Source organism: Notechis scutatus, chromosome 10 (genome assembly GCF_049901735.1).
Source record: "Notechis scutatus isolate UNSWTSFEM ecotype Mainland chromosome 10, rNotScu1.2, whole genome shotgun sequence".
NCBI lineage: Eukaryota > Metazoa > Chordata > Lepidosauria > Squamata > Elapidae > Notechis > Notechis scutatus.
Genome location: NC_142018.1, coordinates 13,437,013 through 13,459,437, shown reverse-complemented (window position 1 = coordinate 13,459,437; position 22,425 = coordinate 13,437,013). Strand labels below are relative to the sequence as shown.

The 22,425-nt window shown below is 42.3% G+C and overlaps 1 protein-coding gene across 3 annotated transcripts in view; it reads right to left on the bottom strand.

Annotated features, from left to right (window-relative positions):
• PCDH19 (protocadherin 19) overlaps positions 1–22,425 on the bottom strand; it is a 133,037-nt gene that overhangs the window by 44,355 nt on the left and 66,257 nt on the right. For 2 of the 3 annotated variants that reach the window (XM_087972137.1, XM_087972138.1), the window contains exons 3-4: positions 15,457–15,515; positions 5,154–5,326 (exon numbers count right to left, since the gene is read on the bottom strand). In XM_087972137.1, the coding sequence (XP_087828263.1) occupies positions 5,154–5,326; positions 15,457–15,515 (232 nt within the window). The remainder of the gene's footprint in view (positions 1–5,153; positions 5,327–15,456; positions 15,516–22,425) is intronic. The other variant, XM_026674759.2, reaches the window with a different exon arrangement.

The following is a 22,425-nucleotide window of genomic DNA, read 5'->3' as shown; positions in this document are numbered from 1 at the left end:
TAGCTACATTTTCACAAGTGACTTGCCCTTGACTTCTTCCTACAGCTGAGAGAGACAGGCTGGCTCAAATTTACCCAGCTGGTTCCACCCTTAAAGCAGGACTGGAATTGATGCTTTAACCGCTATGCTGGTTCTCATATAGGTACCATATCTGTTCAATTTCAGGTGAGTGAGATGTGTGCAAAGCTCAGAGATGTTCACAACTCCAAGCTACCTTCTCCTAACTGGAACATCTTAATATGACAGCAAAAGATTATTGAATCCCTTTCTTTAAATGAACCTGAAACCTGCCTTATTCTCCCATTTGGTGGTGTACAAAAGTGAACATGCCCCATTTCGAGTGGTTAAAGGGCAAAACCATCGTGGTTTGAAACCATCCCAGAAGTGTTTGAATTCACAGAGGCACTGAGATACACACCTTTAGCCTAAAAACCAGTCCTTTGAACTTTGCGATAAATCTTGGGTCTCTGATAGAAACTGCACAAGCTCTCAAAGTCAAACTGCACTAATTTTATTGAACAAGAGCTCTTTATGCAACTCTTTGCAGAAAAATGACAGCGAGATAATGGTCCCCTCACAGGTATTTAGAGAGAGAGAAAAAGTCCTCTCGCACACTTGTTAAGGCTGTTCTTCACAAGGATAAGTGATTAATACATACAAAGACCTGGAGGCTTTTTTTAAAAAAAATCTTGCTTGGAGGGCACTTGAAGGAAAAATGCAGAAGTCAATCTTAAATATCTCTCTGACACCAATGTTGTTGTTTCTCTCCTTTTGATATATAAGAGCACAAGAGTTTTGTTAAGGTTGAAATATTATTGTGAAAGGTAAAGAATTTGCAATCTGGGCTGGAGGGAAACCCTCTTAACTTTCAGCAAATTGCTTTTCAGACTTTTAGGAAATGCCTCACATTTTGAAGTTATGCATGGAATTTATTTCTCTAGTTTCCTCTATACCAGGGGCTCCCAACCTGGGGTGCGAGACGATATTCCAGGGGGTGCGAGAAAAGTCCAGGTAAATAATAGGATATTGGCTGTACGTTGGCATTTTTATTTATTATGCAATGGATTAACTTTGTTTTCATTTTAGAGTTAAGCATCGTTATTTAGTGGCCGTCACATACATAGCTGAAAAGATTCAATCCTACCATATATTTAACACATTCAGTAGTTCCTAAAGTCTAAATTTCAGGGGGTGCGAGGTTCGAGTGAAATTTCTTCAGGGGTGCGGGGCAAAAAAAAAGGTTGGGAACCACTGCTCTATACATTCACATTTGCTGAATTCCTAGAGTAAGGAGGAGGTAGAATATCTCCATCTCCCACTCATGCCCACAGAATGTAAACTGGAGTCAGCTTTGAATCTGGGATAAATAAAATATTACAGAGAGATGATAGATAGACAGATAGACAGACAGACAGACAGACAGATAGACAGATAGATAGATGGACATTCAAGAGAGAGAAGAGAGAATGATGGATAAAAGTAGGAAGATAGATAATAGATGAATAAACGAGAGGGGGGGAGAGAGAGGGAGGGAGAGGGAGAGAGAGAGGGGGAGAGAGGGAGGGAGATTTCAGATTTGCTTCCAAGCTGACACTGGTTTCATTTGTTTTGTTTTTTTCCTTTAGAAAAAGAAAATCTAAAATGCCATCACAATCCAAGAAAACAACCCTAAAAATTAGACCATTTCTGCATTTCTCTTTCAGAACTGTTTCTTTCCACCTTGAACATCTCATCCAACATATTGACTCTAACATTATACAATCTTAGACAGCATGCAGAAACAAGGCTCTTTAAACAGACATTTGGCAAAAAAAATTTAACAGCCTCAAGATGTTTTATTTGTCAGACCCTTACTGCTGTTCTTACTAAAACTTCCAATTACAGTTTATTTTGTTTTGATTGCTTTAAATATTGCTAATTTTGTCCATTGCTTCCTCTGGGAAATGGGCAGTAAACTTTTACAGTCAACAGATAAATGTTTACGTTGGAGAATGTGCCATAAAAGAAAGCAAGGAACAGTTGAAATTATTCCATCCAGCTTTGCTTTTTTTCTCCCATTCCCCGATCAGTTTTCTCTTAACAGAATTTTTGTATTCTTTTGCCTCCTTCCACGAGGATGTCTTGAGATTCTGACAATTTTCCCTGAACACACCAATGTCTCTCTTCCTTCTCATTAGCCCCATTTTGACTCTAGCTGTGGTAACTCAATTAGTAGATTGTCTCAGCCAATTCACAACTATACCTGGGTAATAGACCAGCCTGGAAAGCTTAAGGCAGGAATGAAACCTCCCAAATAGAGAGATAAACCACATAAATAAAAGAGATCGCTTTCCCCATTTGTTTTAACCATCAGATAGAATCCAGCTGAAGGAAAGGAGCAGCCAGCAATACACAAACTTTTGAACATATTTGAAGCCATACTTCAACGTTTGAAATATTTACAGGCCCACATCTGCATGTGTGACACACGTATTCCAATGTATGTATGCCTGAGAAACCAGAGTACAATTTCCACAACATCACTCAATGCATATTTACATAACTGGGTGCTCAGGGATCTAAAGTTGTAACCACCAAGGGAAAAAAAACCTGAAGTTTTCAAATCACCTGGAATAGCAAAGGGGGGATGTACAACAAGTGAAAATTGGCCATCTAGGACTTCAATTCCAAGAGAGGAAAATAAATTACTGTTCTGACCTAGGCTTCTCCAACAGCACGAAGCCAACTTCTCATCCCGATAAACCCCTTTTATTTAGTTTACACTGAATTCCTCTCCAGCAAAGTCCCGGCCAATAGTCTTTCAAGATATTTCACAATTATAGACCTTTATCAGGCTTGGAGAGTTGCCAGGCCGATATCTTTCAGGGGCCTCACTGTAGCAGACAATACTAGGCAAGCATGAAGGAACAGATCTTCACCCAAATGAACTAATTGTCTCCTGCAAAACCCCACTCTCCTTTCGCTCCTCTTTTATTCCCTATGGGAGGAGCCATTCACCGTCCACCAATGGCTTTACTCCCAAGTCGACCCTTGTTCCTTAGCTGTTCCCTTCTTCTGGCAGCTCTGCGCACACATACACTGGAAACAGGCTCCAGCTGTTCTTCTGCCCCACTGATCTCCGACTCCAAAGGAAGCTGATAACTGTCAGACGGCCCTGGCCCCATCTCTGCCTCCGATGCAGAGCTCTTGTCAGAACCTTCCCCAGACTCCAGGACTGGCGCATGTTCTTCCCCAACCTCCTCTCTGTCCGAGTCTGCCACCAGCTCTGCTGGCTGCTGGCAGGCCACAACACTTACAGCCAGTTAGAGCAACATCATGGATCAAGCAGCACATCCGTGGCTTTCAAGACATCATGCCTGAGTAAGAAGCAACAAAGCTGCCATTTTGTGGGACCCCTCCTATTTTAAAATGAATGCTAGCAGTATGAACCTGGTGCAGCTCACCCAAAATGTTTGAGGGACTTCATTCTGACCTAAGCTGCTTGGGGGGGAAATAGGCCTTCTAAGAGAAAGGAGATGAAAGAGCTTGGAGAAATATCATCCAGGTATGAAGGAGCTCTTATCAGAATATGACCCTAGCATCAACAGTTACACCTGCCCCATTTTCTGCACTGCCAAGAAACACAGGCAGGAGGCATTTAATCTTCTCCTTGTAGTAATCAATGTTTTTACAAACTCGGGAGTCACTAGGCAAACCACTGTCACGTTTGTTATAAAGTACCGATTTCTTTTCTTTATTTCTTTCTTTTTTTACATTGTGAATAAAAAGCAAAATAAAAAGAAAGGCGATTTCAATACCTCCCATAATTTCCTCTGTGGAAAAGGTTGACTTTAGAAGCTTTCCGTTTTCTGAGGCATAAAATGGTCGTGCACACTTTTATGTTTGGGGTGCACTGATCTTGAATGACAGGTCAGAAACGTTAGACTGGAATTTGAAGCTAAATGCAGGGCAGGTGACTTTAAAGGTGACATTTGAAGAGCCGTTGCTTCCCTGAACTCTGATAGCTTTTCAGTTTTGGCCAACTCATTGTCTCCGTTACTAGGATGGCTGTTGTGACCAAGGCTTCCAAGACTGTCATTATGCACACGCTTATTTTAAAAACAAGTCTAGTTTATTGCAATGCTGGGAATTATTTTCCTCCCAGCCGGTAATGAATCTCAAACAATCCTTGAGATAAGCACCCACCTTTCTTTCCTGTGAAGTGCTGCCAATAACAGAAGTGTCAAATGAACTAGAACAAAAACCAACTGCAGTACAAAGAACTTCAAGAATGAATCTGAACCGAACGAACGACTTTGCTTCCTGCAAAGGTTTCATCATCTTGGCCTGTCCTTTATACCCCACTCCCAGATGGTCCTGGCCGCATCTCTGCAGTCTGAGTCCTCCCCAGACTCCCGGAGTGGTCCCTGTTCTTCCCCACTGTCTGATTCCACTACCATCTGGACAGGCTGCTGGAGAACCATAACAATGGCCTCCCAATCTCCTTAGGCCACCATCTGCCCTCTCTGCCCTTGACATTCTTGTTTGCTATAGTGACCTGAAACGAATTGTTCTCACATACCCTTCCCTTCCTTCCCATGGATATTGCTGCTTTTGTTAACATTCAAAGCTGGTCCTTCCTTCTCAAGCTGTTGAGATGTTCATAAACATTCTAAGAAAGCAGCATCGGATAGAAGATGACATAATAACTCACCAACTGGAACATGTTCTTTCGGACTAGCAGGTTCTACTATACCAGGGGTGTCAAACTCGATTTCGTTGAGGGCCATATCAGGGTTGTGTTTGACCTTGGGGGCCCAGGATGGGCGTGGCCAGGATGGGCATGGCCAGCTTGACATCACTCATGTCAGGGTCGCCTGTGGAGGCCCAAGCACTTTGCCAGCAAAAATGGGCTCCTGAGCTCCATTTTCAGCCATGACAGCCTCCAGCAGCCCTCTGCCAGCTAAAACAGAGCTCGGGTAAGCCATCTGTGGTCCCCCCCGGATCCTATGTTCACTGGCAGGGCCACCACAGGCCGGTCCTTCGCTGTTTCCAGGGCAGCTCTGCGGGCCAGATCTAAGCACCCCGCAGACCAGATCTGGGCCCCCGGGCCTTGAGTTTGACACCCCTGTACTATAACAATGCCCAGCATTTGCAAAATGGAGGCAACCTACCTTGTTCAGGCACCTGAGACCCCATGGAGGTGACACTGGTATTCAAAACATCATTAACAGCTGTGTCACAGTACAGGCCCCGCTGAGCATCATGTTCGCTATCCGTCTGATCACTCTCTTCGTGCCCGCTGTCCTTCAAGCTGTTCCCCTCCAAATCTTTGAAGGTCGAGCTGCTGGGTGGAAGAAAAAGGTGAGTTATTATTATTTTTTTGCTCTGCAGAGCCGAATCGGAGAAACGCAATCACACCTTTCCCTCCCCAATTTCTCTCCAGAAGGGTTCCAAAGCCTGGGGCAGGTTTTGCAATGCTTCGAGCTTCCCCCTGAGAGGAAACAGGCTGTTGCAAGAGACCACAGAACACGTTAGCCACACTCCGCTCACTGATCTTCTCGTGTCGTGTACAGTGAGGTGATTGGAACTGGAGAGAGAGAGACCCAGAAGGTTTTTAAACAAAAAAAAAACCAGATTGTTCTGAGACATACCTGCTCGTGGAACAGAGTGAGGACCAGTAATGTGTTTAGATCAAGGAGAACCAAAGAAACATCACAGGCAGTGGTGGTATTCTACCGGTTTGGCCCGGTTCTGGTGTACTGGCAGCGCCGAAGATCAGCCGAGACCGAACCAGCCCTCTCTGAGCTGCTGTTGAGCCCACCGGCCCGGCTGGGCTCCCATACTAGCCTTTATTTTCCCTGCTTTTGAAGCACAGCTGCTCTGCGTGGCACAGCAGATTGTCGTGTGGCAGCTGCTAAAGCAACAGGGAGAGTGCAGGATTGCAGGAAGGGAATCAGAAAGCCAATGCGGTTGCACAAAGTGCGTGTTTGGCGCACGCACACGCAAAGTGTGTGCACACGTATAAAGTGCGCTCACCAAGCCACGCCCACTGAACCAGTGGTAAACTAGTTTGAAACACACCACTGATTGCAGACTTATTGGAGGGAGGGAGCAAAACCCCTCGGAGACCTTTCCCAGAAAGTGGGAAGCAATCAGAATAGACCAAGCACAACAGCAACCCATCCTATCAACATTGTCCATGCCACACAAAGAGAAGCCCACATTCATGCCATTCACCCAAACAGAAGATCCCCATGAGTACAACTGATGTCGAATAAGCTCTATGTTGTGGTTAGCCGGCAGCAGGTGCGGACGGCCGAGGAGAGCGAGGACTCGGATAAGGGGCCAGGACCATTAGGGAGTGGACTGCTCCCTTCAGAGATTGTGGGGGCTGGCAGCAGTGATGAGGAGGTTCCTGAGGAGCCTGTGCCCAGTGCACTTGCACACAGGATTGCTCACAGGAAAGAGCAGCTACAACAGCATGGGCGACTCAGGAGTAAGGCTGCTCCTCCCTCAAGAGGATAAAAGCCAGGTTTGAGGAAGCGTTCTTTGCAGAAAGCAAAGACGCTCTGAAACTCAGCCTCGTGGACATTGTAATTAGTATTTGTAATCTCTTGTAACTATTTTCTTATCTGTGGCTTTTTGACAGCCTTGAAAAAACTTGGCAAGGCTCTTTCTTGTTGGATCTAATTAGTTGGAAGCAGCCTTTTATCTGTGAAGAAACAGGATTCATGGATGAAACCTTAAAAGGTGGAGGCTGCTGCCTTTGTCTTGTGTTTGCTCTCTTGGAACAAGGTTGAGTCAGAACACTCTCTGAGGTTTACTTAAGTATAGAATTCTGAGACTAGGTGTCAGGCAGACAAAACCAGGATCACTCATGAATAGTCTCAAGCAGAAGCTTTACTGCTGGTCACCTGAGTTACAAGCATGTCGCCAGATTGACTGCATTTCCCGAGGAACAGTTAGATAAAATTCCAGGGTAATCGCCTGAGATGCCTGACACATTTGGTTTAAATTCAGCTGAAATTCAGCTGGTTCAAATTTTTGCTGTTCTTTCTTTCTTTCTTTCTTTCTTTCTTTCTTTCTTTCTTTCTTTCTTTCTTTCTTTCTTTCTTCTTTCTTTCTTTCTTTCATACATTTATAGGGACACCCACCTACCAAGGCACTGTGAGCTGCAAACAAATAATAAAAGTAACAAGAATAATTTCTAGGTTCCTAACTGGAATCTGAATTCAAAAACACGATTCTTTTCGCTTGTTCTTAGTACCATGTTATTCCTTATTTTTTTTTAAAAAAAAATGATAATCATTTGATAATAGCAACAATAATAATTTCAGTGCTTAAGGGAACTTCCGTGCTAAACATTGAGTCGCTCGGCTCTACGTTGTTTGGCATCAATGCAAGTGCTTGATCCTGGAGAAAGATGTAGCTGCTCTAAAGAGTTGCAGGCAGCTGCTATATACTGTAAATAGACCTTTCTAAAGAAATTTAAAAAAAATCATCCCATAAGAAAACCATAGCAAACTATTTCCATCGTTAACCGGAAAGCCACATGGGAGTCTGTGTGAAGGAAGTCATCAAGCTTTTGAGTTCAACTCAAAAAAGAACATCACCTTTTGTCTTGTGCAAACGCAGCACCACAACTGCACCCCCAGCGGACAGCAAATAAAGAATTCTAAGGTGCTTATCGGAGTTCTCCAAGTTAGATCAAAGTCAAATCTCTTACTGGTCATGTGACTGAGAGGAAATGGCTTGCTAATCTTACCGTTCCAATTAGCTGCCATCAGGGTTGCTAATTAGCGAACTCTACTTCCAATAAGGCGGCAGCCAATCAGCCAGAAATTATGTGCTTGCATGCACCTGGTAAACAGTCTGATTGGCCATGATGGCAGCTGAACCTTGGAAAGGAGTCAGACTTTAAAGGCAAGATTTCAGATAGACAACCCATTGCAAAGCCCAAGTCAGATCTCTATCTAAACCATTGGGATGTCCTGCTGGAGCTGAAACTGCAAGAAGAGAAGAGAAGAGAAGAGAAGAGAAGAGAAGAGAAGAGAAGAGAGGGAGGGGAGGGGAGGGGGGGGGAGAGGGGAGAGAGGAGAGGAGAGGAGAGGAGAGGAGAGGAGAGGAGAGAAGAGAAGAGAAGAGAAGAGAAGAGAAGAGAAGAGAAGAGAAGAGAAGAGAAGAGAAGAGAAGAGAAGAGAAGAGAAGAGAAGAGAAGAGAAGAGGTTTTGCAGACCCAGATATACACTAGCACCAAGCCTGGAACATCTTCAAACGTGACCTTTTAAAGTAAAGGCACCTTTGCTGAACCCCTTTAAATTTAAGGTTTATCCGGCATGCATACGCAACGGAAAGCTGGTAAAAAAATCAATTCAGAAAAGACTAAACAGATTAAGGAGTAAAAAGTTTCAAGATGCCATACCGCAACGTTAAGGCAACAATCACTCCTCTCCAGAAAGTGTGTGTGTGTGTGTGTGTTTTTGCTGGATTAAAAACACACCAGAGGAATAATAGCTGACATTTCAGACTACATCATTTTTGTGACACTCATTAGAATAAGACTTTGGCAATCCCCCTTCGCTGACGTTCTTACCCTTTCTCTTTCTCTTGGTTTTATCCCTTGATATCTAATATCATGCCTTCCATTGAGGACCTGTATACCGCAGAGTCAAAAAGAGGGCTGTGAAAATATCTACAGACCCCTCACATCCCGGACATAAACTGTTTCAACTCCTTCCCTCAAAACGACGCTATAGAGCCCTGCACACCAGAACAACTAGACACAAGGACAGTTTGTTCCCAAATGCCATCACTCTGCTAAACAAATAATTCCCTCAACACTGTCCAACTATTTACAAAGTCTGCACTACTATTACTCTTAATCTTCTCATCACTCCTTATCACCCATCCCCTCCCACTTGTGACTGTAGGACTGTAACTTTGTCGCTTGTATCCTTAAGATTTATATGGACTGTTTCCTAGTATGATTTGATTGCTTATTGTACCCTATGACTATTATTGTGTTGTATCTTATGATTCTTGATGAATGTATCTTTTCTTTTTATGTACACTGAGAGCACGTGCACCAAGACAAATTCCTTGTGTGTCTAATCACACTTGGCCAATAAAGAATCCATTCATTCATTAAAAAGAAAAAAGAAAGGTACTTAAAAGACTGAATGGAACTTGTTGTTCCACAGGCCCACTGATCCACCCTGCACAACACAGGTAATTGGTTATCCAGAGCATCAAGTGAGATCCACTCTGGTTCTGTTCCCTGGCAGCTCAAACTCTAGAAATTCTGGACCCTAAAACTTATGAAGAACCTAGAAGAATCTATGTAACTTTGTTGACTGAGTCCTTCAGTGCCTTGAATTCAATGCTCTCTCCCAACTGTATCAACTAATATCCTTTAGCATGCCAAAGATAAAACACAACCTCTATAGATGCTGCTCTTGCATGAAAAAATAAACTCTACGTGTCACTATTTAATTATTCCACAGAAGAGATCTAGATCCTCTTATATCTGCCCCTTATATCAGCCTCAAAGGAAGATGCATTGATCTAGCAGTTAAAATGCTGGCCTTGTAAATCAGAAGGTTGGCAGTTTGAGACCCAAATACCGTGTGATGGAATGAGCTTCCATCTTTGCCTCAGCTCCTGTCAACATAGCAGTTCGAAAGCATGCAAATGCGAGTACATCACTTTGGTGGGAAGGTAACAGCCTTCCTTGTACTTCGACATATAGTCATGCCAGCCACATGACCTCAGAAGTGTCTTTAGACAACATCTGATTCCCTTGACTAGGAACTTGAGTTAAGCACCGATCCCTAGAGTTGAAAACAACTGGGCAGGAGAAACGTTTCTTATACCAACCTACCTTCAAACTGTCTCTGGAGATGGGAAGAAGTACAAAAAGATCGTGAAGAAGCTAATGCTGTGGCTTAAAAACCAGGCAAAAAGCTGTAGAAGGTCTCTTTCGAAAATGGGAAAATCATCTGAAGACTCCAGCTTTCTCCCCAGGCTCATTTTAGAGATAAATTGCTAGGTATACAGTCTAGAGCTCAGAGCTGCACAACCCCATGAAGTATCTTTTGGTGTGATCCTCATGGAAAAGAGTTGTAATATGACAGACCACCAGGATTCTACTGTAATCATCAGGAACTGCTCCTAGCATTTTCAGATGTTAGTTAACTCTTCCCTGCAAACTTCATGCAGGCTCTGTGATCTTCTCTTGGGCCAGGACACAGTTGCGGCAATAGACATTCCTGAATTCTTATCAGCATCATCAGAATCCTGAATTCTTATCAGCATCAAAGTCTGAGCTAGAGGCATTCGGTGTTGAAATAACTGTTCCCAAGGAAACATGTGTCACATACCCAACGAAGCCATATATCAAAATTCAGATGGTTTGTTGGACAGTGCTAGAACAAGATGTGTAGCTGTTTGCTTCCTGGCTTTAGCCCGACTTCCAGTTCCCTGAGATCTTTTCCATTTCTGGATGCTTTGTTCTCGAACTTTTGATTTTCCTTTCCTTGTTCTTAAACTTAACTACCCGCGGAGAGTTGAGCTCCAACAGGGAACCTGCCTTACTTCAACTTTTGCAGATTCGGGCAATACATGTTTCAGTCTATGACTGTAATAAAGAGTTGTTTGTTCAGTTCACCTGTGTCTTCTAGCAGCACACGACTCCCACAAGAAGAGAAATCAATTCTTTGCACTCCAAGCTCATTTTTCTCAAAGTATACTTAGATTTTTCTTCGCTTAAAGACTTCCCCGCCACCCACAGCTCTGAGCCTACATCATTTTCACTGTCCATTTCCCATCATGATAGCTCCAGAGGAGAAAACCATGAATAGTTTTCCTCCCTGGAAGAAATCTTTATTGGAATACAAGAAATAATGCCACATATGAGGCAACTTTCCCCTACTAGCAACTACCACCACAGTTAAATACGATGAACTATCCTATTTAGCAAACGCTTCCTTCGGAATGGACGCTACTTCTCATCTGCTACTTACAACTGTCATACTCTAAGCGCATGGGATTTTTTTAGGCAGGAGGATAATCAGATCTTCTGAAGGAGCAGAATGAATTCCACCAACCCATTAACAATAATTCCTCTCAGATGACCGACGCAATCTAATAGGAGAGCTGGGGAAGAGAACAAAAAGTAGTTACTGCAATGCTAATTAAGACTGCCGCATTTGAATCAATTCATCAGTTCGAATGAATTGATTATGAAAACCGATTCTGATAGATTTCAAAACTGCCACCAATTAATCAAGTTAACGGTTTCATTCTTTTTCTGAAGGTGTGTTTTTAGCAGCAGCACCTTAAAAAAAATCGGCATTAGAGCCCAGCACCAAACACACACGCATAATCCAACATGTATACATGCACACATGGCCCACTGGCTCAATAACAGAGGTGGGATTCTACCAGTTTGCACCTATTCACTAGAACCAGTTGTTAACACTCTAAGCAGTTTGGAGAACCAGTTGCTAGAAGAAATTACTGGACTAATCCTGTAAGGAAGGCAGGAAGGAAACATTCTGGTGTTGCTTACAGAAACTGCCTCTCTGTTAACCCTTATTACGTTCTTGGCAGGACTAGTCTTCCTGTCTCAGGAACTTCTCTGGAGTTTTTTCCCCCTCCTTTGCTGGTACTTTGCTTGTGTGGAGTGACCATTCAAAGTTACAATGGCACTGAAAAAAGTGACTTATGACCATTTTTCACACTTACGACTGTTGCAGCATCCCCACAGTCATGCGAGGCCAGGAGAGGAGATGCATGCCTCGATGTGAGTGACATTGAGTTGGCCACGCCCAGCCAGTCACATGACCACAAAGCCATGTCCACACAGTCACATGACCACCAAGCCACACCCACCACCTAAGCCACACCCACAGAACCGGTTGTTAAAAATTTTGAATCCCACCCCTGCTCAATAACGTTTGCTCTCGATCTCCTTTTTTAAAACTAAAACAGAAAATCCCCATGTTATTGAATGTGAGTTTGTAAAGAGGCTTGGAAAATATCAGGAGAAATGTTAAGAATCAACTATCAACAGGTAGTTCAGGAATACCTTATCTCAGAAAATGGCAGCTCACTCCAGATTGCAAAAATATTCTGGGAAATAAAGAGTTAAAAAAAAAACCCTTAATGAGACTCCACTTTAATGAACTCGTTAATAAATGGGGTCTGGAGATCCTCGATGCAGTTTTCAAGATTCTATACTGTAGCTCTAATTCTTGCATTAAAACGTCGTTCAGAGGATCTTACTGTTACCAACAGAAGATAATAATATTTGTAGCTCAGAGTTGAACTCTCCTTGGTGCTCTCTGAGCTTGGTTGTTATCTTGCCGATGTTTTATGATCCAACTGGGTAACATCAGAGCTAGCGTGAAATGTCTGCAAGAAAATAACCAAGCTCAGAGAGCACCAAGGACTCCACAAATCTTACCGTTGCTTCCACCAATTGTTCCCTGCCATGGGAACTTGAAATCAGCTTGACCTGTGTCACTTAGTTCTTGAATGCAATCCTTATGATAGACACGCAAGTTTAGCCTCTAAATACAGATAGCCCTCAATTTACAGCTGAAATTGAGCCCACAATTTCAGTTGTAAGTCATGACAGTCATGGGGTGCCCCATGCCTGATTTTACCTGACTCAAGGGGGGAAGGGGGGACATTAGAACATTGAATTTGGGTTGTTAAGTCCCATTTTGGGGATCCATCATTCATAACTTCAAATGCTAAGCGACTCACCATAAATCAAAAACTACCTGTATTGCTAAGATGGGGCACAGAAGAGAGAGTGACATTTATAGCAATAGAACAGAACAGAACAGAACAGAATAGAATAGAATATGTTGTTGAAAGGAATAAATGAGCAGGAAGATCAAGGAGCTATGCTTGGAAACTACAAGCAACATTCCTAGTTATTGAGAGAGAGAGATAAAGAGAGAGAGAGAGAGAGAGAGAGAGAGATTAGATAGATAGATAGATAGATAGATAGATAGATAGATAGATAGATAGATAGATAGATAGATAGATAGATAGATAGAATTTTTTATTGGCCAAGTGTGATTGGACACACAAGGAATTTGTCTTGGTTTTTATCTCTACCTCATCTGCACCCAGGTTTCTACTTCCCAAAAATAAAGCTATTCTGAATGCCAACAACAACCCTAAGAAAAAGATTCACTAAAACTTTGCCTAATTGCTCAAAATCTGACAAATCTCATACACTTCAGTCGCCCTCCCTAACTCAGAATCTACGGGAGTTATAATCTAACACATTTTGCCAGATGGGACAAGAATATAAACAGTGCATAATTCAACCATGCAAATTTAAAATTGCCGGCAAACCCATGCTTATTCCCTTTTCATGTACGGGCATCTGGGTTAGAGCAGCTACCTACTGTGTGAATTAAATGGAAGATTTCCTGTGACAACTGAGATTAAATTGAGGAAAAATTCCAAAGTATGTTGTAACTGAAAACAGCCAGGAGTCTTCTGCTGTTTCAAAGATAAAAACAAGGAAGATTTACATTGACACTCGATTTCGGCCATTCCTTCTCCCTCACTCTCTCAAAGTCACTGACCTCAACGGATTACTGCAAGCACGTTTAAGGAGAGTCCAAAAACGCGAACTCCAGGTTGGCAAACTTAATTTTGGTAAAAGAAAGATGGGTTGAAATAAAGAAATGATTAAAGCGATCCGGGAAGTGCCTCAGGGGTCTCAGAAAGAAATCCATTTCCTACCTCCAGCCTTGAATTGAAGCAAGCAGCAGGGTAGCACCTCAAAGTGTCTTCAAAAAAAAATTGTATTGGTTGATGGAACGATTATGATTCAGCCCAGAAAGCCAGACTAGAATTATGTAAAATGTGACGTGTTTAAAGAAATCTAAGCTTAGAAAGCATTAAAAAGTCAAGGAGGAAGAAAACTTCAAGCAGAGAGCAAGCTTCTTACATTCTTCATGCTCTTTGAACACGGCCCATGAATTTGCTTGGTTGCACAGAACAATCTTTGCTGGTCCCATCAACAGATAGAAGAGATCTCTTTCGGACATAACAACTTAGTATTGGTCTGGTGAAGCAAACACACACACACACATAACCAAAACTTCATTACACCACCACCAATTTTAGACTAGGACTTTCCAAGTTCCACCGCCACCCTGATGCTCGACTCTAAGCCACATCTTTGGCAGCTTTGGGACAACTATGACCTGGATGACTGAGAATCTCTACTGACTTTTAGCTATACAATTTGGGATGAACACCTTTTGAATGGTGTGGGAGCAAGGAATGGATTTCCAGCCGGGGGGGGGGGGATTGTAGACTACAGGAACCCTTTGCACTACTCCGGTGACACTCTGGATGCAGATAAACCTCCAAGTGGCCTCAATGACCATCTAAAAGGATGCAAATGACCAGCTGTCTGCAAGGACCATATAAATCCTTCTATTCCCCATGATCCTGTCAAAGCTGAAGAAGCTTCTTGGATAAGAAGCGAAAACAAGAAAGTCCAGTTGCCTCCTGGAAAAAACACCTTTGGGTCTAAACCACATCATTCACAGCCATGATGCTGAGGCAGATAAGAGTAGAAGTTCCTGTAGGGTCAAAAGATGTTCAGCCCTTTTAAGTCACGATGAGGTTGGCTGCTAAAGAAGCAGATACCAAGTCCCTGGCAAATACATCCTATTTCAGAACTTTATTTAAGGGTATTGAAAGTGGAAGTATTGGATGGATACAAGAAGGATAGAATCAGAATGAACTCTCATTCCAACGCTAGAGATAATGACTAGTGAGATGTTAGTAATTATTATTATCAACACATCCCCAAGGAATCACATTCATTTTCTAGCTTATGCTTGAAAGAAACTGGGCAATAAACAAATTCTTTGAAAGAGAAGGAAATAGTTGAATTAAAGAGGAATAGTAGATGGGGACATATCAAAGTACCAATGTTGTTTTTCCTTGCCATTCGAACAGGTTTTTTTTTAAAAAAAAAAAAAGGTGCTGAATCAATCCATTAGGAGCTTATTTTTTTCCCTCTCTCTTCTTCCAAAGCAGAGACCATTCTCCAAGCTCCAGCTTCCTCATTTTATGTTTTGTGCAGAGAAATCAACTACGAATTTTTAAGTTGTTGGGATAACAGAATTTTGCCTGACTCTACACCACTCCTATGTATGAAGGAAGGCATCACTCAGAATGAGTTTGGGATTTGGGTTGGGTTGGGTTGAGTTGAGTTTGACAAAAAGCCTTTGAAAGCCAAAAGTGGCGAGGGTTTACTAAGATGTACATATCTATTTATTTCCTTTGAGAAAGCTATCTCCTCCACCACCATCGCTGCCCCAACCCCCAAAACCAAGTGAGCAGATTTTGCGTCGAAAATAAGCCAGTGGGAATGAATTAAACAATTTGGCTTTGATGCCCCAAAAACGCACCCAATGCCCCACCTACCTTTTTATTAAATGAGCTCGGCTGTTCACATAGTTGGAATCAAACGAGTAGTTTTCGGTCTGAAAGGAATGGAAGAAAACAGAGATGGTTACACACATCGTTCGTTGGCAATTTGGAATCGCTAAGCTGGTTGGGACAAAAAAAAAAATCATAAACGGAGCTTAATCAGAGCTTAGCCATGGGTCACCACCAATGTGGTTATTTCAGTGGTTATCACAACCCAACGGAAGCCATGGAGAACGCCAAGTCATTTGCTGCCTGTAACAGCAGAGGGTTCAGACCATGTCATTGGTAATGAGATTAAGGTAATCTCTAAGGATTACCTTCAGAGACTGTCTTCTCCCATTCGTTTCTATCCATCCAATTCAGGCTGGTAAACTGGGCATGCTTAGGGTCTCATCAGCCAAGAAATGAAGGCAAATATACGTATCCCAGGATAATGTTGCAGGATCCAATCTGGGACCTGTGATGACCCAGGGTGTGACACAAAGGCAAACACAGTCGGATAATCAGTATGAGTCCCTTTATTAGCTCCAACTTTGCCCCCAATGTCCTGGTTACGTTCTGGCTGGAGAAAAACTCTCCCAGGAACAGCCTTTGGCTGCAGAGAATCAAGTCCAAAATGTGGTCAACAAAAACTGTAACTATAAGTCCAATCAAGGCAAGTTGAGGTAATTAGTCTGGCACGGCAGGAGAAGGAATTCCAGACATGAAGGAATGGCCGTAATTCAACACAGTTGGAAGGATGCCAGGAACATAGATACCAAAGTCAATACAAGATAAACTCAAGTTTTTTCCCAGAAGATGCCCCACTCAGCATGCATCTCTTTTAAAGTCTCTTCCCAGTTGTGGCTAATGAAGGGAATCGGGGCCCTTTCCTCCCCCATAAACCACGCAACACACATTGCTCTCTTCTCCATTCCTCCCCTGTGTGCCCTAGGATGAAGAGGGGGTGGGCTTGGGTCTTCCTCTGAACTCCCTTTGCCTTGTTTTACCTCTCCCCTGCTCTGCCCAGCTGGACTTTGCCCTTCCTCAGTTTCCTCCACAGTCAACAGAGCCACTTTCCCGCTCCCTGTCAACTGTTCATCTTCCTCCTCGGATTCAGACTCCAACAGGGGCATGACAGGACCAGAGGTTAGCCTTCTGAGCTTTCAGACTCAGGCTGGAGCCCATCATGATTCCAAAAGTTCAGAAGACTAAACTGCTGGACCCTTTGATTCACTCAGATTGGATCCTGCAGCAAAGAAATGTTGGCTGGCAGGAGATGTGCTTTCTCTGCAGTTCTCTCTACCTTCAGAAATATTCTCCTCTTTGGATATCAGAATGACTCCTACCTTGTTGACTTTTCACAAACCCATGAAGACTAGATTGTACGCCTGGGCCTGGGTCCTTGAGTGTGTTAAGGGCCTCATTTCCTGGCTGCATTAAATTCCAAAGCAGCCATTTTTCTAAGTGCCAAGTATATTTACTGTGCAACGTTTTAATCATTATATTTTATGATGTACACTGCCCAGAGGCACTTGACAAAATGGTGGCTATAGAAATCAATATGTAAAGCTATGGCCCAGGTACTGTTTTCCACCACCCATTTCCCTCTTCAACGGGCAACAAGTGGTAACCACATCATACAGTCTTCTCTTGTTCTCCTAACTGATCCTTTTTTTAAAAAATAAAGTCTTATTTGGGTTTTCACACACACAAAATACAAGTAAAATATCTTTTTTGAAAATAGCATGGTCCCGGGTTGAACTTCTTTATACAGACACAAAACTCAATTTCATGCTTCTTTTTGTATTCTATTCCATATCTTATACTATTTTACATTTTCTACATAGTTTTTCCCCTCTTTTAATTTTCTCAATTTTATTTTGATTATCTCATCTCAATTCAAATCATTATATTTATACTTTTGTCTGTTCTGTTTCAATTTCATATTATCTTTTCTCATTAAACAAATTTTCTCCTGTAGTTACTCATTGGAGTAACTACTAGCTGATCCTTTTTAAGAGCTGTAATACAGAGAAAAGGTTTCTACGCTTGCTTTTCCCCCCCTCTCTCCTCCCCTTCCTTATAGATAAGTCTGTAAGCCTGACCTTTGGCAAAATACATTGGTGAGACTTTTGGGCTCAAGGCAGATATAAAACTGTTTCAAATAAATAATTATAGCCAGCCACACTGTAGGTAGTAAATTCTACCAGCTGGTTGATTTCCTTGCTTCTCTCCAACTTGCATATCAGCCCTGCTCTTCTTTTAGGACAACTTCACAAGAATGGTTAGAGAAGTGGACCAAATTCACACTGCAAGCTTTAGGGCTGAGTGCGATTCAGTCTGGTTGGGTATTTTGGAGTTGAGTCCTAACCATACCTGAAGATCACTAGAATTAAGAAGTAGCAAGAGTGCTTAGACTTATATGCCACACCATAGTGCTTTATGGCACTTTTTGGGTGGTTTCAGCACATTGCCCCCCAACAATCTGGGTCTTCATTTTACCAACTTTGGAAGGATGGAAGGCTGAGTCAACCTTGAGACCCATCAGAAGCGAACTTCAGACTGTGGGTAGAATTAGCCTGCAATGCTGCATTCTAGCCACTGCATCATTGAAATTATGTGTCAGACCACAAAGAAGTAAAGTGTATGAGGAGCAAAGACTAGGAACCACACATTAAGTTCCTGTTAAGTTGATTTGTTGCTCATGTCTATATGCAAGAATTTAGTCAACTAACAGTGAGCTTTACATTGGAATTAGAATCAATGGAATTCAAGAGGGAGTTGACTTTGACCGTTGGTGAGAACGTAATGATTCTAGGCTGATTCCTTGCTTGACTCCACCTCCAGCCTCTGCCTCTTTTTTGCCTACATGTTGTTTGTTGGTATGTTCTTCTTGCAATTTTAGAAGATGGAGGGGGGAAAGAGGGAGATCATGAGCTAGGCGGTCCTCCAAGTTCCTCGTGCTTATGCTGGGTGGGATTCATTACAACCCTGACCAAGGGGAGGCATATCTGGAAGCTATCTCCAAAGCAGAAATGAGGGAACCATTAATCTACATTAAATGGAGCGTCCAAACTCCTACACCATTTTTGGGGAAATGTGCCAAAGTTTACAGTTTGCATTTCTCAGGGTAATCTGTCTCACTGATGGTTCTATTTAGCTCCTGCAATTAAAGTGGGAAATAAATCATGGGAAATAAATACACTACACAAAGAAAGCAACCACTCTTCCCCCGCTCCTGGCATTCATGCCGAGATGAAGAAAAAAAACCTACAATTCTTATGGAAAATTTTGCCCATTTGGAACAGGGACAGGCATTTGTTCCTTTGGTCAATGGCTATATTCTTCTAGAAGGTGAATTGGTAGGTGGGGTCGAGGCCAGGAATAGGTGGAATCCAAGCCAAACATGGGTGGGGCCACCAACTGTCTTTCATTTGGCCATTTTCCCCCTCCTTTTTATTTATTGAATTTGGCAACTGGCATGTATTTATGACAGTTGAACGGCCTTGGGAATGTTGTGGTCACCATTTGTAACCTTCCCATCTGGGTTCCAATAAGCAAAGTCAATAGGGGAATAGATTAGAATAGAATAGAAGAGAAGAGAAGAGAAGAGAAGAGAAGAGAAGAGAAGAGAAGAGAAGAGAAGAGAAGAGAAGAGAAGAGAATGCAGAGTAGAATAATAGTACAGTCAAGTAGAGCAATAGCAGAGTAATAGCAGGGTAGGGTAGAGTAGGGTAAGGTAGAGTAGGGTAGAGTAGAGTAGAGTAGAGTAGAGTAGAATAGAATAGAATAGAATAGAATAGAATAGAATAAGAATAAGAATAAGAATAAGAATAAGAATAAGAATAGCATAATAATAGAATTGAATAAGAATAAGAATAGAATAAGAATAGAATATGAATAGAATAGAAGCAGAACAGAATAGAGTAGAATAAGAATAGAAGAATAAGAATAGAATAAGAATAGAATAAGAATAGGATGGGATGGGATGGGATGGAATAGAATAGAATAGAATAGGAATAGGAATAGGAATAGGACAGAGTTGGAAGGGACCTTGGAGGTCTTCTAGTCCAACCCCCCTGCAGAGACAGGTAATCCTATACCATTTCAATCTCTTCTTTAAAACTTCCAGAATTGGAGCAGGAACCTGATTCACTTAAGGGCCACATGATTGACTTCACCACAGCAGTGATTCACTTAACAACTCTGGCCAAAAGGTTATAAAACAGGGCAAAACTCACTTTAACAACCGCCTTGCTTAGCAATGGAAGTTTTGGGGTCAGTTGTGGCCATAAGTCAAAGACTAACAGGATGCCAGGCCTGTATTTAAGGCTGCCTAAGACATGTTTGAACCAAGCTTCCTAACACTCTTCTTTTCTGCATTACCTCTTGCAGGAAAATATTTCTTACCTTAAGGCCAGGTGGGGGCAGCTTTTAAAGAGGCAAACAGGTGAAGAGTTGTGCAGCCCTTTAGAAAGGAGAACAACGGCCCACCTAACTCAGAAAGCATTGCTAAGCATTTGATGGGCACAAGCAGATATGAATAAATTGAGGAGCCATATACTCCAAAAAAAAAAAAAAGTTAATGACACATCTCAAAGGAAAGGAAGTACTTGATCACAACAGCTTGTGCATCGTATTTGCCAAAGCTAAATTTTTCATAAACAGAAGTCGGTTCAGAACAGCTTCTACAACTTACACCTACTGAAATACGTTACACTTCACTTAAGTGGAGAAGGTCATTTTAATGGAAAGCTTTTCCCCCGCCACCCAATGAAAATCGGATGGAAGATTTCCTGTTCCAATTTGCTTCCACCTTTATCTACACATGGACCCACATGCACCGTGTCCTCATTGTTTCTTAGCAATGATCACATCTTTAGTTGCATCCCACCTTGCTTTGGGAACACCAGTCCAAATTACAGAAACGAATGGCACCCTTTCAAATTTACACCAAGAATACAGGAATGAAGTGTGAACTCTATTGCAGGCTCTAGAAATCACTTCTTTCTACACATGTAATACAGTTAACAGTAATTCTATAAAGATCAAGGTACCATCATTATTTAACTGGGTATAGGAGAAAAGCAGGTAGAGATGGGGGTGGAGATAAGTGCGTCATCAGCCTAGAGTCATTACATCGCCACAAACAGTCCAAATTCAATTCCTCTTGAATTCCTTTGACTCTTATCTGGAACCAATTTGGTACTGAACTTTAGTTGACCAGATTCTTGGGTACAGGATTGAGCAATACATTTGATGATCTGCAAGTTAACGAATGGCCCTGATTCTTCGAGCTGACATTGGGCGGTTTGTTTATACACTCTTTACAAAATTCCACTGTTTGGGTAGGAAAGGTAATTTTAAAGTTACAGTGTACTACGTTCTGACAATGGTTCCCAAGAGGACACAGCAAGGCGTTCTGTATTGCTTGGCTAGATCAAAATCGAGTTGGACATGAAGAAATATCCAGCAAGGAACGGTATGTGTTGACTAAGGGGATGTGACAGCTGTTTCGCCTTGGAATCTATATTGGCAACAAGACCTTTTTTCTCCTTCCTTCACCTCAAAACACCCCAGCACTATTAAATCTCACAGTCCAGGTCCTGGAAGAGAAAGATCTCAACTCCTTTTATCTTGAAATATAATAAACTAAAAGCAAGATGCAGCCTTTCTATCAGCAGCATCTCGCCTGCTGATCGAGCCCCTATGATGTCTCAGAATGTTCCCAAACATTCAGATTTCTCGGAGGGGAAGTATCCACTGTACGAAAAAGGCAGAAACAGATCAGTTTATAAAAAGGGTAAGATATGCCCAAGCTGGAGTGGGCAGGAACAAAGAAGAAGCAGATATAGCAGCAGAGGAGAATGGGAGGAGAGAAAAGGGAATCAAAGCAGAAGAGCAAGGAGAAGCTAAGAGATAAAGAGATCTGGAGAGAAATCCATATGAACATTATAGACTAAAAATCCTCAAGTGGAAATGGCCAAAACCTGGAAGATGGAACAGGGGAGTGGGCTGAGGCAAGAAAAGCAGGAGAAAGCAGAGAGAAATGGCATAAGTCTGAAATGGGATAAGGTTTCCTGCTTGAGAAGATGGTCGGACTAGATCTCCAAGATCCCTTCCAATGCCGTCATGCTGTCAGTCTGCTCAGAAATAATTTGTAGTTCTAAAGAGTCACCCCATCTTTCTGTCATGTGCATAGAGTAGGGCACTGCTCACACTCTTCCCAGTCTACCTGTGATATCTTAAGGAAAAGGTCTCCGAGAGAAGAGGAAGGTAGCTATGAACAAAGTAGCAAAATTCAAAGCAGAACCATCACCAGCCTACGCCCCAATCAATATGTATTGTTACTCATATTGCATCCTATTTGAACAGGTAAGAATGAACGGCCGAGTTGAAGCTCAAATGTCTACCATCTGCTGGAGACCTGGATGTACAGGCCAACTTTCCAGTCCCTTCCTAGGACAATTCCAAATCCCTACCCATGCAACACTCCATACGTGAAGGAAGTCCATGCAGCTTCAACAAGGCAATCAATGAAAAGGGGCTGCAGTTCCTCCCAGAATAATAAAGCAGGGCATACAAGATTGTGAAGATTCAGGCTACGCTTTGGTTCCAAGCTAGTAATGTTTAAAGCATTCCTGGTCAACCGTAACTCTTTTTGGGGGAAAAAAATGCAAGCACAGTACAATTAAGTACAATTTTCAAAAAAAAAAAAATACAAGCACAGTACAAATAAGAAAAACAAGCACCTCCCAAGGAGAAGCACATTATCTGCAAGAGAACCAGTGTGATCTAAAACCAGTCTGGTCTTGTGATTAGGACACCAGGAGACAAGTTCAGGTCCTACCTTAGCCATGGGGGAGCTTGGGCCAGTCCTTTTCTCTCTCTCAACCCAACACACTTCCCAGGATTGTTGTTATTGTGAGGAAACTAGGAGGTGGAAGGTGAGTTGGATATGTTCACCGCCTTGAGTTATTT